This window comes from Atta cephalotes (assembly GCF_000143395.1).
Source record: "Atta cephalotes unplaced genomic scaffold scaffold00006, whole genome shotgun sequence".
NCBI lineage: Eukaryota > Metazoa > Arthropoda > Insecta > Hymenoptera > Formicidae > Atta > Atta cephalotes.
In genome coordinates this window covers 3,851,233-3,868,658 of record NW_012130070.1, presented here as the reverse complement: position 1 = coordinate 3,868,658, position 17,426 = coordinate 3,851,233, and the positions used below count along the sequence as shown (strand labels likewise).

General features: G+C 29.2%; 1 protein-coding gene across 1 annotated transcript in view; it reads left to right on the top strand.

Moving 5' to 3' along the window:
- Nucleotides 1–17,426, top strand: part of LOC105626681 (DEP domain-containing protein 5) — a 71,705-nt gene that overhangs the window by 20,615 nt on the left and 33,664 nt on the right. The window contains exons 11-14 of the mRNA XM_012207976.1: nucleotides 1,715–1,932; nucleotides 2,032–2,237; nucleotides 2,670–2,844; nucleotides 2,941–3,141. Coding sequence (XP_012063366.1) covers nucleotides 1,715–1,932; nucleotides 2,032–2,237; nucleotides 2,670–2,844; nucleotides 2,941–3,141 — 800 coding nt within the window. The remainder of the gene's footprint in view (nucleotides 1–1,714; nucleotides 1,933–2,031; nucleotides 2,238–2,669; nucleotides 2,845–2,940; nucleotides 3,142–17,426) is intronic.

Genomic DNA, 17,426 nt, shown 5'->3' with positions numbered 1-17,426 from the left:
TATATATATATATATATATATATATATATATATATATATATATGTAGTATCACATGTGACTTAATAATCAAAATTGGTATATCAGTATAAATTATTTGTTATTCAGCACATTATGACTAATAATTAAATGCATGTATTTAGAGAAAGAAAACCTTTAATTTTTATCAGATATAAATTACAGTTTACAAAACATGAACGCGTATATAGTGCCTTTATTTAATATAATTAAATGTATGATAATTATTTAGATTAAGGGACCTCTTCTCGATGATCTTGACATATTAGGTATGAGAAAAAATTCGTGGCGTTTTTCCCGTTATGGCATTAAAAAACACCACGAACTTTTTCCCACACCTAATATGTTGTCAAGATCATGATTCTGAGTGACCTCCTACAGGTTTAGCCATCGCTCGTTATTCGTTAAAAATTTCGTTAGTAACAATTAAAGTTGGTAATTATTTCTGTTTTGCGTGAAAACTCAAATGTCTAGGCTTGGGGGGGGGGGGAGTATGGCGAGAAGTATAAACCGATTAGGGGAATGATTTTCCATGCGAAGCGAGATCCACTTTATCTCCTCATTACTTAAGGATATCTGACTTTTCGCATGAAACTCCACTTCTACTCTTATCCAATGGCGTAACGACTTTTTATGTGGGTGGATCTTGCTTCGTGTAGAAAGTTAAACACTTCTAGGCAGGGGGAAGAAGTGAGATGGAGCTCATTTGAAAAATTAGATTCCCCCTTAGTCAGGGAGAATTGGAATCGCTTTGCATGCAAAATCAAATATCCCTATATAGAGGGGAAGATGTGATGGATCTTGTTACGCATAGAAAAATATCGACCGCTCTTGTCTATTTTTTCGCGCAAAGCGGATGAAATAATTATTAACTTTGAATTAACTTTTTAATGAATAATGAGCAACAGCTAAAATCTATTGGAAGTCATTTAGAGTCATGATTTTGATAATATATGTCAACATCAAGATCATCGGAGGGGGGGGGGGAGGAGGAGAGGGTCCCCTAATTTAAACAATCATTAAATTTATCAATATGGATTTATTTAATATGAAAATTGAACTGAGTGTACAGAATATTTTTCAAAGAATTTTTGAATATAATAAATTCCTATATATAAACAAATTATATAAATCATAATATAATTTTTGTTAAAAATAAATTTTTTACTAGAAACTAATTTTTGAAACTAATTTTTATAACTAATTTTTTGAAAAATGTTATGTTACTATTAATATATGTACTATAAAACATTCTGTGTCATGAAGACTTATGTATCAGCAGTTTCTGCTTAAAGACAAGACTAAATATTATTTGTAAGGGGATATTAAATCGATAATGTAGTAATTTTCTCAATAATCTAATATTTCTCAGTATTAAAGTTGCATTTTCTTATAAAGACTATTTTATACAATCGAGATCAAAATATAAAATGATGATTATTATAAAAATATAAAATAATGCTTCGATTTTTTTAATTTCTACTTATTTTCCACAAGTGATATCGAGCATCTATTCTCTGTGATTAAGAAAGAAATAGATATCAAATAAAAATAGAAGCAAGAGAATGTTGAAGCTAGAAAAAATGTTTCTGAATAAAATTATCGTTATAAAATTAACAATTTATCTATTTCTTCTTGTATATATGTAAAATGATGTTTTTAATCGCTTCAATTACTTTAAACTCTTATTCAAAATAGGAGTCGACTGGAAATCTTTGACAATTCCTGCGTGCCTGCCCATCACTACTGATTACTTCCCAGATAAACGGAGTTTACAAAACGATTATGTTGTATCGGACTACAATCTTCTTCCAGATGATGTTAACGCTGATTTTGCTCAACAACGAGCAATATATAAAAAGCCGCTTACAACTGTCGAAGTATTTAAAGAGTTGGTCTCACAGCGTTTGGCACAAGTATAAATAAAGCACTTAGTTTTATGTATTTTTATGTAATTTTTATGTAATTAATCTATGTGTGTTTTGGAATAATCACGAAGATCATATTATATTAAGGGTTTCCAGCTAATTATTTTACCATCACTTAACAAGAATCAAAATAATGCCGCTGGTAGCAATACCGTTCCAGCAATTAGTACAGTAATGCGTGGCAGACAGACTGAATCCGAACCTAAAGAAGAATATCTACTTAGTATTGGAAGAATTTTTCATAAAATATCACTGTTTGATAATTCTATAACAGTTACAAGATACCGTCCACGGTAAATATATAATATTTATTTTTATAATTTATTTTTATAATTTATAATTTGATATTGAAATTTTTTTTCAACTAATTAATAATTGCATTGAAATTTAATACATTTCTTTATGTATTTAATTTTTAGTTTTTCAACCGTACGGTTCAAAATTAATTTTGTCTATGATTATTATTTAATATCATTTTATAATTAAATTAAATTATATGTGTATACAATTTATTTTATTTTCTTGCATATAAAACTTTTCTAAACCTTTTCTAAAACTTTCTAATGGATTAATATATTGAAAATAAGATATAAACTTGTATTTAATACATAAAAAAAACATGTAAGTAAATTTTAATTATAATTAACGTTTTTTTCAATGAAACACATTACACAAACACATAAATTCTAACATACAACAAATATTAGTAATAATTATGTTTGCAGGCATCCTTATCCACCCTTTAATATTCATTATCAATATCGATTTCATGCTCCGCATCATGATACGTATGAAGTCTCGCGTGTGTCTTTTACCACAGAAAAACTTGAGACTTATAACTGGAATTATCTGGATCATTACATTTGCACACGAGGTCATACTGATTTTGCTTTAGTGGAAGTGAGTCGATTTCTAAAAGTCTGGGTTTTTGTATTATTAAGATAATAACTTAGATGTTTCATTTTATTTTAGGATCTTAAATATATTTTCTTTCAGGCTCTCAAATATTGGAGATTTCGAGTATTTCTGTTACCATATAATAATCCTGCGACTCGCAAAATTTTAGAAGGTTCTCCAAGATGTGATATATACACTACGCTTAGTAATGCTGAACAAGCATCATTGATGGACGGTTTTTTGCGCTTTATCGAGGGCTGGCTGAACAAAATACGACGACCGAATCCCAATAAAAACTGGGTAATTTTTCCCTCTCTTTGTATTTGTTATATATTTAAAGATAAATTAGTGATTCCCAAATTATTATTTATTTTAAATGTATAATTATTAATTTGACAAATAATAGAAGATGTTTCAAAAAGTAGTTGCATTGTAGTAACAAAACTTTATACTAAAAAAATATTGTCTATTTTTTTAAATTTCTAATCTTACAAGGGGAATATTAAGATAACTAATCTTCGATTTAGCTGAATTATATTATGTGTGTACATATATAATAATACATTATCAGGGAATGGAACTAACTCATTACTTACGACAAAGTTACAGATAGAAGTTACTTTTTTTTAGATATCTTTACTGGTAACTGCAACGATAATGTAGTTACATTTTTTTGGTAACAGTAACGAATTTTATAGTTACTTTTATACTTATTTTATACACGATTGGACACGATTCGATTGGACACAAGCCATAGCGCTTAAGATTAGAAAGTCCCTAGGCATCTATTTGCTGCGATTGGTGGTCGATTTTAAAAAAGTAACGGAAAAATAATGAAAAGTTATTTTCTCAAGTAACGGTAACTACAATGAGTTACTTCTAAACTCGATAACTAGTAATGGTAACTTGTTACTTTTTCTACTTAGTAACGAATAACTGTAACTTGTTACTTTTAAAAAGTAACTTTCCATTTTCTTATTATGTATTAGGTATCCCACAATTTGTGATTGAAATTTTAAATATATATTCCTGACTTAAAAATAGGACAAAAATCCAAAATGTTGAGGCTATAATAGTTTTTAAATTAATTCGTTATACATATTTAAAATAATTCGTTATACATATTTATTATTTTTCCTGTAATATTTATCGTGTAATATTTTTATGTTATATGTCCTGTAATATTTTTATGTATGTTGCACATGTAATTATTTTTTTAAACATGATTAGTGAAGTATTTCAACATTATTGTATACGTTTTTACTTCAATCTCACGTAGGGTGAACATAGGCGTATAAACATTCACTTGTGTGATGTACTACGCGTGCGAAATATCAGCTCTGTAATTAGTTAACATTAATCGCTATTAATTAAAAAACTATTATAGACTCAACATTTTATTAGGATTTTTATCTCATTTTTAAGTTAGGAATATGTTATTAAAATTTCGATTATTAATTATGGGATACCCTGTATATACATGTATAATAAGGCGCTCTTGCATATAGTTCAATTGCACATACCATTCACATTGGCCGGTGTTCCTAATATTTTTTTTACTGTTTTACTAATCAGATTATATTATTTTAAGCCTTCGTGGTCACAATTCTCCTGAGAATTTTATGTTAGTCGCACAGGAGGTAAAATGACCTCAATATTTTAATTGATTGCCATATTTACATCTTTTGTTCTTTAAAATCGCCAAAATTAATGAACATATTTTAAACATTGTAAAATATGGAAATGCACTATGCAGCATGTGGCTTTTTAAACTTTTTAATTTTAACATATTTAAAAACAATCCCAAAGGCTAACATTCAAGAAACATGCAATTGAAGGTTGCACAAAAAAGATTATTTTGAAGTTCGAATAAATGGCAGTTTAAGTCCCGTTTAAAAAAAGATCTTAGAAATATAAAGTCTTATATCTTTTTTGGATGTCCCCTGAACTCCAGGTCATCACGAAAGATTAAATTAGCCAGTTAACGATGTAGAATTAATAAATTCATACAATCATATAATAAGTTCAGTTCTCCGATTAATTCGTGTTAAAGTTATAGGATGCACTTTTTAAGGTAATATTGGAGTGACGGTCGAACTTGATCGATGTCGATAGTACAGACTTTTTAAATTCTAAATGAAAAAAGTCGACAACATCTTTAATTCATTTTTTACATTATCATTCTGTCTCACTTAAACGTATATACATATGTCTTTAATTAACATATTGCAACACTATCTCTTGCAAGGTTGAACACTAAAAACCACTGCTAAACACAGACTGTTTGCATGCACTGGTAAAACCGTTTAGTAAAAACCGTTTTAATTAAAAGTGTTGGTGCCTGTTTACACGATTAGGCGCATTTTATCCCAACCAAACATAAAGTAATTTTATAGAACTTGAAACCTGAGACGAAATATCCTTTGTCATTTCTTAATCTTAACATCTAAAGTTGGTAACATCGAATTTTGATACATTAAACCGATTGAAGACCATTTATACCGGCTTTCTTAAAACGGTTTAATAACGCTAAATCTATTTCAGAAGAGGTTTAGATTTAAAATGGTTTTAATAACATCGGTATTAATTCGGGAGTAGGTGCGTCTCAAAACTAACATTAGTAGGCACGTCCTGGTCATTTTGACTGAAATATATTTTCACACATATATGTGTTTTAACTAGAATACATATATGATTATAATGATATGATTATTATTATAAATAATAATTAATAAGAAAATGAGACTACAAACATTAATTATACTAATGTAATTATACTAACGTAAATAAGTTTATACTATTGCGTACCGAGACGGACGTTTCTGTCTCGGCTTAGGTGTTACCTAATCCGAGGCGACTCACCCTAATTTTTGTCAAAGTTTTGCCGAGTTTTTCGTGTTTGTTTCCTTCTTTTTGATTGTTTCTTTCTTTGTGCCTGCATTTTTGAAATAGTTTATGACTAGATCGTGGTCGGGCTGGGTACGAAAGCCAATAAACGAAAAAAAAGAAGACTAAGTGCGCGCGTTATCTTTTAAATCGTTACAAACATATTAAATTTTATATACAATAAATAAATATGTTTATGTAATCTATTTTCGCATACAAAAAAACATTAACAAACATTTATGTAAAAATATAATTGTGCCAATAAATTGAAAGATATAAATAGAAAACGGAAGTGTACGACAAAATGACCATAGTGCGACTATTCTTAGGTTAAGGGATATTTACAGGACATCTAACATCGGTTTTAACACCGGCGTTACTCTCGCGAATGCTTGCGAGACGCATCTTATAACTTTAACGGGTTTTCTATAATAAGTCATTGCCTAAGCTTTAAGCTATAAGAAATTGGTTAATCATAATCGATTATTCTTCTTACATTCAATTGTGATTGGTTAATTTCTTATAATTTAAGATTTAAAACTTAAGCAATAACTTATTGTAGAAAGTCTATAACACGAATTAACCTAAGAGCACAGACTCTTACATAACACATAACGCATAAAGCATAAGAAAATTAACCAATCAGAATCTTTTATTTTATGAAAAGAAAGGAAATAAAGAATTTTGATTGGTTTATTTTCTTATGGAAATTATGCATTACGCAAAAGTCTGTGCTTCTCACTTTAGTTGAAGGGCTGAACACAGACACGCATGTACGCACGCACGCAAACACACTACACTCACAAACACAATTTAGCTAAAACGGAGATTGCTCATTTTGATGTTTCCCTTGTCAGTTTGTTTAAATTATCAGATTTTTGTTGTATTGTATAAAACTTGAACATATTGATATTGATATAAATCTTTTTAGGACATCCTATTATGTTTACAAATATTTTAATTACAGTTATTCCATTCTACATAATATTTATTTAAAGCTTGATAGTTTTGTTGTAAATTATGCTGTTGAGGAGATATGTTCTATTTTTTTTATCTCAATATTTAAAAAACAAAAAAGATATAAAGATATTTCACGTATAAGAGTAATTTTCATAAAATTGGAATTTATCTGTCTCACACTTTTAAATACATTTGAATACATTTGAATATTAAATTGTATTCTATTTTCATCATAGAGAAAAAGATAATTCTTTATAAAAACAGCTCAGATGATCTTGATTTTGAGATATGTTGTCAAAGTCTTGATTCTGAGACACTTTGTTTTAACAATTAGGTAGTCTCTTATAATTTTTAAGATATTTACAGTTAAAGCTCCTGAATATTCACTCCATATTGAGAAATGTGTCATAAGCGACACATTGATTTTTCTTGCCATTTGTAAATAAAGAAAATTTGGATGAAATGAGATGATAACGTTGCTTTAAAATGCTTGTAAAAATGGACGAAAACTATCCTTATCTCTCTTGACAATCAGTAAATAGTTAATAAAAGGCACGTAAAGTGCATTTACTAGTTTTTACTCAATGCCTATTTTCATTTCACGAATCTTTTTCGACTCTTTACTGACTATCAGAGAAGACAAGGAGAGTCTTCGTCCATTTTTACAAGTGTTTTAAAACGATCTAATTATTTTGTTTCATTCAAATTCTTTTTATTTATAAATGATATGCAAGAAAATTCAACGTGTTATTTCTCGCTTACGTCACGATTCAATATGGCTGAAGTGATTACTCAGGAGCTTTAAAGTGTATAATTTCAATAAAAAAATTTAGTTAGAGAACAAACTCAGACAGACTTCGATTTTGATATATGTTATTGCTCATGAACTTGAGAAACTTTTCTTTCATATGTAAGCGATCTTTCATAGTTTCTGAGATTTAATCGGTTCTCGATTTACGGAAAAATTGTGAACCTATAAAATCTTACTCTTTACATCCCCGCTTATGGCGGAAAGCACAGACTCTGTACAACTTGTAATACATAAGGTATAAGAAATTCGATCAATCTTCATGAGAGAATTCTTCATGAAAAAGAAGAAAACAAAGGACTTTGATTAATTCATTTTCTAATACATTCATTACATGTATTATACAAGAGTCTGTGCTCCTCACTTAAAGATCATGGCACACAAAAAAAACTTAAATAATTAAGATATAAGTAGTAAGAAAATCAACTACCTCATTCATAATCTTGCCCAGCTGACCCTCCACCATTTCGAAAAACTGTATAGTTCAGAATTTGGAGCAATTTATAAGCTTCCAAACTCTGTAAAAAAAAAATTTTTCAGCTCGTCCCAATTAACAGGAATCTTAATTTAAAGATGGGAGTCCACTCAGTCCCCTCCTTCTCCTTAAAATTAACAAATGGAAATTAACAATAAAAATCGCTCCTAGACCCAGAAGGCTCTTGACTAGTCGCAGCGGCCATGTTGGAATTGTGACGTCGAAGCGAAGAATGACACGTTAATTTATGTTGCGTGCCATTTTTAAATAAAGACAATTTGGATGAAACGAAATGACGAGATCACTTTAAAACACTTGTAAAAATCGATGAAAACAGTCCTTTCCTCCCTTGAAAGTCAGTAAATGATCATAAAAAGTATATAAATTGAGCTTATATTCGGTAGAAATACACAATCCGGTTGTTGAAACGAGTAAAATATACGCTTTTACATATAAAATTCCAAAATAACTTTTAGTTTTTAGATAATTTGATAAGTATGAGACAAGTCACATTTTCACAATTAAGCAAATAGTAACGAAATGAGACGCAACATAAATTTCGTCGTCAAAACGTCACTTTTTCACGCCTATAAGTTCGGCTATTTATCGTGCGGCGCTGTAATACACAACAAGGGCATGAGCCCATGTCCGTGTGCTTGCCTGCGAAAAAAATAAAAAGTTTATTCAAGTTTATTACTAAAAAAAAATTTGAAACGTTTGAGTATGAAGTGCATTCTGATTAACAAATTTAAGTCACTTTAGCTATGTTTCTTTATTTAACATGCTAAAAAGTGTCCCATTGGACAATTAAATGTATAGAATTATCAGTATAAAATTATTTTTGTGAATTTAATTGAAGATGTAAATATGATATATGTAAATAAATAATTTGCCAAATATTAATGTAACTGTTGAATATAATTGCAAAATATATTTTTCATAACACTAATTTAATACACTATATAATACTAATTTACTTTTATATTTGCGAAAGTTAGTGTTATATCTTTAACAGTTGCGCTAACATTTGACAAATTACTTATTAATTACTTGTTTACATAAGTCATATTTGTATCTGCAATTAAATTCACAACAAAAATTTTGTATTAATAATTCCGTACATTTAATTGTCCAATTGGACACTTTTTACAGCATAATAAAGAAAATAAAGAAACATAGCTAATGTAATGACTTAAATTTGATAATCATGCGTTCCATACTCAAACGTGATTTTTTTAATAATAAAATAAAAATTCAAGAAAGAAATAATTTCTTAAACTAAAAATTTCATGGTTACAATTCGAGATTTTTTAATAGCATTAATTCAGTTTTTCTTTGATAAATTGATGTCAGACGGAACTCTTAATCTTAAAAATTAGAGCTACAATGATTTTTTGAAAAAAAATTATTATCTCGGCTCCTAATAATCGGAGGATAATTTTTTTTAAATTCGTAGAAAAATATCAGATTTCAAATGCTTCGCACGGCTATTTGATACGATGCATATTAACGAAATTATTTCTATTTTTTTATACGGAAAACGACTATCCACTTTTTAAAGTCGTTTTATAATAGTTTAATTACAAAAAATCGTTTATTATTAAATGATAGTGCAACTCTTGAAGAAGAAAAATTATCTCTGTAAATTGCTATGCGATTACTCAAAGATGAAGAAATTAAGTTTTCCGCAGACAGATTTTTAGTGAACAAATGGCTTTTTGCAAAAACTAATGAACATTTCAGGGCTTGATTTATTTGTCATTATGAGGATTACATTTTACGAGAATTTCAAAGTTTTATGTTTAAATCTCAATGAAAGCGAGTGAAAAAAAGCCTTTTTCAGTGTTTTTTATTTTTTTTACTGAACTGATAAATCGAAATTTTAATATTCCACGTCTCATTTTATAGGTATTTCAAATATCTATATTTTTTATACCGAATTTTTTTCTATACAATCAATATCTTTCGTTTTATAAGCGAAAAACGTGCTTTTTGCAACTATTCGATTTTTTTCGCATATTTTCTTCACAAGTCTCAAACATACGCATTTCTTTCGAGACTTTCGTGAAGAGAAAGTGCTAGTTTATAATTTAATATATTTTTTTCCGGTAAAATTCTACTGAACTATTCTTGCTATTCGAGTTTATGAAGGAGAGATATACTATATAACGCGTATGAAAAGTCGTAAACAATTAAATATTTCGTAAAATGTTGCGTTTTAACATGATTTATATTATTCTGGATTAATGGGAGGAGTACACTATTACTACAATTTATTAAAACTTACATGTTATTTAGAATGCCCTTCGCCTCTTATTGATGTCTAGGGCTGCCGAGCGGCCGAGAAAGCATTTTCGGTCGCTTGAAACAAGTGATTAGTGTGAGAAGGACTCGCTGTCTCGTTCACTCTCGGCGCGCCACAGACGAACACACGGACAAAAATAGTCCTTAATTTTTTAGCTGCAACTTCTTAAAAGGATAGGAGATGATTTTCCTGCAAGGAGTTGTAGCTCAAAAATCGATTTGTTTCGCGAGTTCCTAAATTAGCAGATAATTTCCTGTCATAAAATGATTTAATTTTTTATTCTGGAACATAGGTTTTTCTTGCGTAAAAAGGGCAAGGAGTGGTTTTCCTGCTAAGGGGTTATACCATAGCTCAAAAATTAAGGATTATATATTTTTGTACCAAATTATGCCAGAATCATATTCATTAATGAAGTTTTAAATGTAATCTCATTTTCAATGGGAACTTACTTTCTTGAGTGTAGATTAGTTTTGGGATTGTTTTGGGGATAAGGGATAGAACTCGAAAGAGATCGGATAGAAATCGGAAGAGCACTGATTTAAGAGTTCAAATAGAGCTTCTAATTCTGAGCCTAGGAGTTTTCTATTGTTAATTTTAAAGGATGGGAGGGGGGGGGGAGGCTGAGTGATTCCCACCTTTAAATTAAAGGTTCCTTTTCTATGGTTGAACCAGTGTACACTTTTGGAACTTAAAATGAAATAGGTATGTTTGATATTTGTTGAAAGCGAGAAAGAGCCTTCTAGTGCAGTCTAGTGCAGGAACAGAAAACAGACCATAAAATTCCTGCTAATCGGAACGAGCTCAAAAAAATTTTTTTGCGAGTTTGGAAGCTCTTTAAATTGTTTTAAATTCTGAGCTATGCGTTTTTTTTATCTCGACATGATAGATGGGGAGGGGGCAACAGATGGGACAAGGGTATTCATAACCTTGCTTTAAGAGACTCTAAGTCGTAAGCTGTAAGAAATTGACCTCAATCGATCTCAGTCGATTATTTTTCTCATATTCAATTGTGATTAGTTAATTTTTAAAGTTTTTTTTTAACGGCTTATAGCCTCTTAAAGGTTGTGGACAAGATAAACATGTTGGATTGACTGTTGCTTACGTTATGATGTTACGATCTCTAATGCAGGGAATGGGAGCAACTCGTATTACTTGTAACGAAGTTACAATTACAAGTTATTTTTTTGATAACTTTACTGCCTTACTTTTTTTTAATTGTAACGATAATGTAATTACATTTTTTTATAACGATAATAAATTTTACAGTTATTTTTATCGTTACTTTGCACACTGTAAAGTTTCACTTCGTTCTTCCGTGCCCAGGACGTCGCCAATGATGCACGCTGGCGAGCGCGGCCGACTAGACGCGAAAGATTGTGTCAGGGAAGGAGAGAGGATCAGATTAGAATAGCTGTTTGAGTTCAAGTCCATGAATACATTTATTCTCTACTGTACGATATACAATTTAACGGAGCGCGAAAGAATCTTATATCCGTAAAAAGGATTTTTGAAATATATTTTAAGTAATAAAAACAAATAAACTACTGTTGCTTACGTAGGACTTATTTGTCCCACGATTCGTTTACGATTCGCTCCGACTTGCGCTGCTCGAATGCTCCGGAATATTCGCATCATGCGTGATCTGTCAGCCGCTATTGGTTCCATTCGAGCCCGCGCGGCAGTGACGCTCCATCTAAGCAGTGGTGGTCGCCGAGATTTTCTTACACACGATTGGACACGGTTTGATACATTTTTTCGACAGTTCGTTTGTGCACAAAATTATTATCTACAGCTTGATATCTGCGCACAAATATAAAATTAAGGTTAAGTTAAATAAAAAAATAATTTGTATCTTTTAAGCAGAGAATTTTTATTTTAAAACAGAGAATTTGTTTAAAACAGAGAATTTGTTTAAAACAGAGAATAGTACATATAAGCAATCGAGCTGTAAGCAATAATACATGTAGGCAATCGAGCTGTAAGCAATAATGTATGTAGACAATCGAATTGTAGATAATAATACATGTAGGCACTTCATGTAGGTTTCTCTGAAATTTTTGTTTGTAAAATTAATTGAGCTGTAAATAAGAATTTTTGTGCGCAAATAAACTATCGATAAAAGTGATGTAGGCAAATGCTGTAGACAATCGATTTGTAGATAAAAGGAACCATCTCGCAATTAAGCGGTCAGTCGTGCGAATGTTTTGATGGATATTGTTAAACGGCATGGACTCGAATGAGTATTGCAGTGATTCGTGAAATCTCTTAACATTTACTGCGGTATTCTTAAATTGAATCCGATTGATGAGAAGTCAATTGCAAATTCGATACAACGTCATTTATATCCGTAAAAAGGATTTTTGAAATATATTTTAAATAATAAAAACAAATAAATTTATAAAATATAAATTTATAAAATCAATATTTAATTTAAAGTTAAATTATTTAAACAAATAATATTAAAACATCAATTGATAGATATTTCCAAAATTTCTTTTCTGTCACAATATTAGAAAAATTTACATGCGCATTAATAATAGAGATTTCACGAATCTTTGTAATATTCGTTTGATAACGTGCCGTTTAACGGTATTCGTCAAAGTGTCTGCGCGGTTACGAGCACAAAGCATCGCAATATGTTATAAAATATTATAAGGTTCGACTGACTTCAGAACGGGCTTTATTCAACGTTAACAAGAGACGAAGTTAGGATTATGTTGCAAGTTCAGTTTACGAGAGTAGATTGACTTAATCAGAACTAGAAGGATCTTTACTTCGACTAAAGCAGTAGAGTTTCCTATAAATTCTAATGTGAGATAACGTGAGATTTTCATATCAAAAATACGTGATAGGGATAAAGATATATGACGATGACCCTAGAATCCGTTTGGAAATGGGTCATAAAATATTTGTAAGACTGAATTTCAAAGGGGTCTTCAGAGTAAATAAAAAAAAGGAAAAATGATAGGTGAAACAAATAAAAAGAATAGCCGGAAATAAGATTGTAGAATAAGGAATATTCAGAAAAACATGTGTAGAAAACTTTATGTTAAAAACGTGATTTAACAATTGTTATGTGCACATAACAGCGGCTAATCGCTTAGTTACGCCGCACTTGACGCCGTCATTTTCATGTTCCATAATTGGACGTTTTTAAAGGATCACCGTTTAAAAACTATTGATATTATAACATTTTATTATTGATTTTTAACTCACTTTTTTGTGAGAAATATGTGTCTTCTCTTGCGGGTGATCTGAATCACCCTGTACAGAGACACATAATATTATATTATAACTATATATATTATCATTATATATTATTGTCGAATTCGCTCATATTGCAAAGCAAAATATATGATAAAACAGTTAACAATCGAACTCAGTAAAGAAATTATAATTAAAGTTTTAATACATTTATTAAAAATAATAAAAAAATGAACAATGAACGTTTCGGAACCACGAATCCTTCAGCAAATTTAGCAATAAAGTAGAAAATTTTTCTTATCGACACATATAATATACATAATAGATTATTATTTTTATAATAGATTATTCATGGAATTCATGGAATTATATTAATGGTGATAAGAAATATAACAGAAAAATTGCTTGAAACCTTGTTTCAATCTTACTCGTTAAATCTTACGGTTAAATATATTTGCAGATTGTCAACTTATGTTCGCTTGACAATGAAAATTTGATGATCAAAACACTGGACTAATGTATTATTCACACATTGGAAACAAGATTCCACATTTTAATTAGAACATTTTAATTAGAAGTTAATCTCAGTATGTATCTATTGTAACAAGGTTTCAAGCAATTTTAATTGTTATTCATTTTTTATTATATCGTTAATTCCATTAATTAATTTATGTATCGATAAAAAAAAATTTTTAACTTTATTGTTGAATTGAAGAAGGATTGAAGAAGGAAGTGGTTTCAAAATATTCATTATTTGTTTTTTTTTATTTTTAATAAATGTATTAAAATTTTAATTATAATTTATTTATTAAGTTCGATTACACTGATCATTTTATCATTACGTTATATTATTATTAAAAAAAAATATATATATACATATATATAATATAATATATATAAATATATAATATATATAAATATATACATATATATAATATATATATATGAAATATATATCAAATAAATATATATATAATAATAATATATAAATATAAATAATATAAATAAATATATATATTATTCATTTTTTTAGCTGCTTTTGTGATAAAACTAATAGCGTTTTTCACTGGCCGCACTGAGTATGCAATAAAAACTCAGTGGCAACAGACACTGCATGAGGTTGCCACGAGAGTGTTACTAAGGTATTACTACTCCTCCAATCGTTGTGGAAAATGTCTGTCTAGCCAAGCTCAAATAGTTTTGCCATAAGCTGGACACCCATCGCATTGAAACTACAATCTGTTGCTGCAGGTCTTCTAAATATTAATAAGAGAAATCTCCAAAACATCTGTATGCATTTAATCTGTATGCATAAAATTTCTGGCTGCATTTAGTTTGTCGGGTAAAAAAAATGGTCTCACTAGTTAAAAAAAAAACAAAAAATTTTCACCTGAAAACAGAGTTATTATTATTATTTTCATGTAGGATTTTAGCGACGATAATACTTTAGAGGCAGTGCAAGAATGAAGCATTTACATTTTGTCTTTTTTGCTATTTTTTTCAAATCGAAGCAAAAACAAGCACAGGATATTTTTCTTAGTTTATCGATTCCCTACACGTTCCCGAAATTCCAGACACTTTATAATACGACATATTTCATATGTCCATTTATCTCTCTTTTGTAAAATTATTGTTTAGTATGATAAAAAAAAATAATAATAATGAGAAAAAAATGTAAGAAATAATTAATAAAATAAATTGCGAAAATGATCTTTTTAATTTTTTTACATTTTCTCATTATTGTTATTTTTTTTATATTTTTACAAAAGAAAGACTGACTATGGATATATACGTATATATATCTATATATCATATGTCCACGGACACATTTTATACATAATTTTATATGCATTTATGTGTGTTCATATATGAAAAATTTTTACTGAGATATTGTTTCATGTAATGTTTCATGGAACCATAATATGCAAAAATAATGAAAACATAAGTTATATGTACTTACCTTATCCGTAAGGTTATATACTTTATAAAATTTTTGTTCTTTGGAATTTTCCAAATGGTGGATTATTTTTGAGGAATAATTCTTCTTTATCACTGCTAGATGAAGAAAGTAAATTCAGCAGTTCAAATGCTAATTGTACATCCCGCGCAGTCATAATGAACTGATCTAGCATCGTCTCTCGGAACTCGTGTCAAATTCTTGTACTAACGTGAAAAATTTGACACTAGGATTCCTAATGAATAACACGCACCATTTTCGTGTGCACTGAAAACGCCCAGTGAAAAATGTTGCCCGTGACGAGTATGCAGTCAGTGCGCACCAGTTCTCCCAGTGAAAAACGTTATAACATATGTTTTATGGAATGTTTTAAGTCAATTAATTATTAATAAAATTTTATAAACTCAATGAAAATGTGTGTGGACAAAATCAACACTATCAAATAATTCCAATTTTTTGAGAGTTACTCATAACGCGGAATATAAAAAATTCTTGACGACAGATTTTTTTTTCTGATTTATATACGCGTGCATGCGTGCGTGCATGCGTGCATGCGTGTGGAGTGTTTCAACAACTGTTATAATTAAATACCTTAAATATCTTCGGATAAATTTTCTAAAACCGACTACCTCCAATTTCGATTAAACTTTTATAACACGCTTCGTTAAAATAAAAACTCTTAAAGAGATTTTTGACAACTTCTAAGGAAGTCATTTTTTTAAATTGAAATAGTAAAATGAATGGTAAATATTTATATTAATGATGAGAAATCATCAATTTTAATGATCTAAAAATATATTAAAGAGAAAAGCTCTCTTTTTCTGATATGTAATGTATTAAATCTTCGCCTTACTAAATAAAGTTTACTTACTAAATAGAGTTTACAATATACTAGTAGCGTTTTCGGTCGCATTTGCACCAACTTTGGTTGGTTGGTTAATCCAACCTTGATTGGATTAATGACGTCTCGTACTGTCAGTGACGGATTTAGATAGAAGCCTATAAGGCACTATCCTTCTAGGGACCAAAATCAAAAGATCGTTTCTTTTTTCACCAAATTCTGAATTGGTGTACACTGATGTAGTAAGTTAAATACAGGTATAGTTTGTTTCACTTTAACATATTGCACAGTTCAACTATTACAGAATTCTTCGAAATAGAACGAATGAAAAATTAATTTTACATTTATGCAGGATTGCCAGTTGTGACGCATTTTTGCCAATATGGCATTGAAGTAGTGCTTTGGCGCATGAAATAAAATTTTGACGTTTTGATGAAAAAGTGATACCTTTCGATAATCTTATTTTTTATTGTTCATTTGTTTTAAAGGGACGTCAAGAAATATAGAGTTTAGGGTGAAAAAATGTGTAAATCCGCCACTTTGTGCTGGCCTATTGACAGAACATATAATGTCAATCAATAGTAGAACTTAATCCAACTCAAGTTGGCGCAAACCCGCATGGGATTATAGCGAAAACGCTATAAGAGTAATAAATAAAAAGATTAGACAGACCTCAACACAAGATAGTGCGTATATTTAATATATCTATTCAATCTTCGTCTTACTAAATGTAGTCTACAATATACAAAAATAATAGATATTGAAATGATTAGACAGATCCTTACGCAAAGAAGGTATTATGTACTGTTTTTAATGTCATTTGAATATATTACAAAATGTATTATATTATAAATGTAAAAAATTAATTCATTTAATAAAAGGTAACTTGAAAAAACTTAGTGTTTTTCTCTTTAATATATTTTAACATCATTAAAAATTAACAATTTTATCATTATGTTAATGATTGAACATTATTTTATTATTTCATTTAAAAAAAAGACTTTTATCGCCAAAAATTTTTTTAAAGGGATCCTAAAGATGATAGTATAAGTAGGATTTACATAGACGATTTATTATCATTGGCACATTATTACATATTATTACAATGTCATATATATATATATATATATATATATATATATATATATA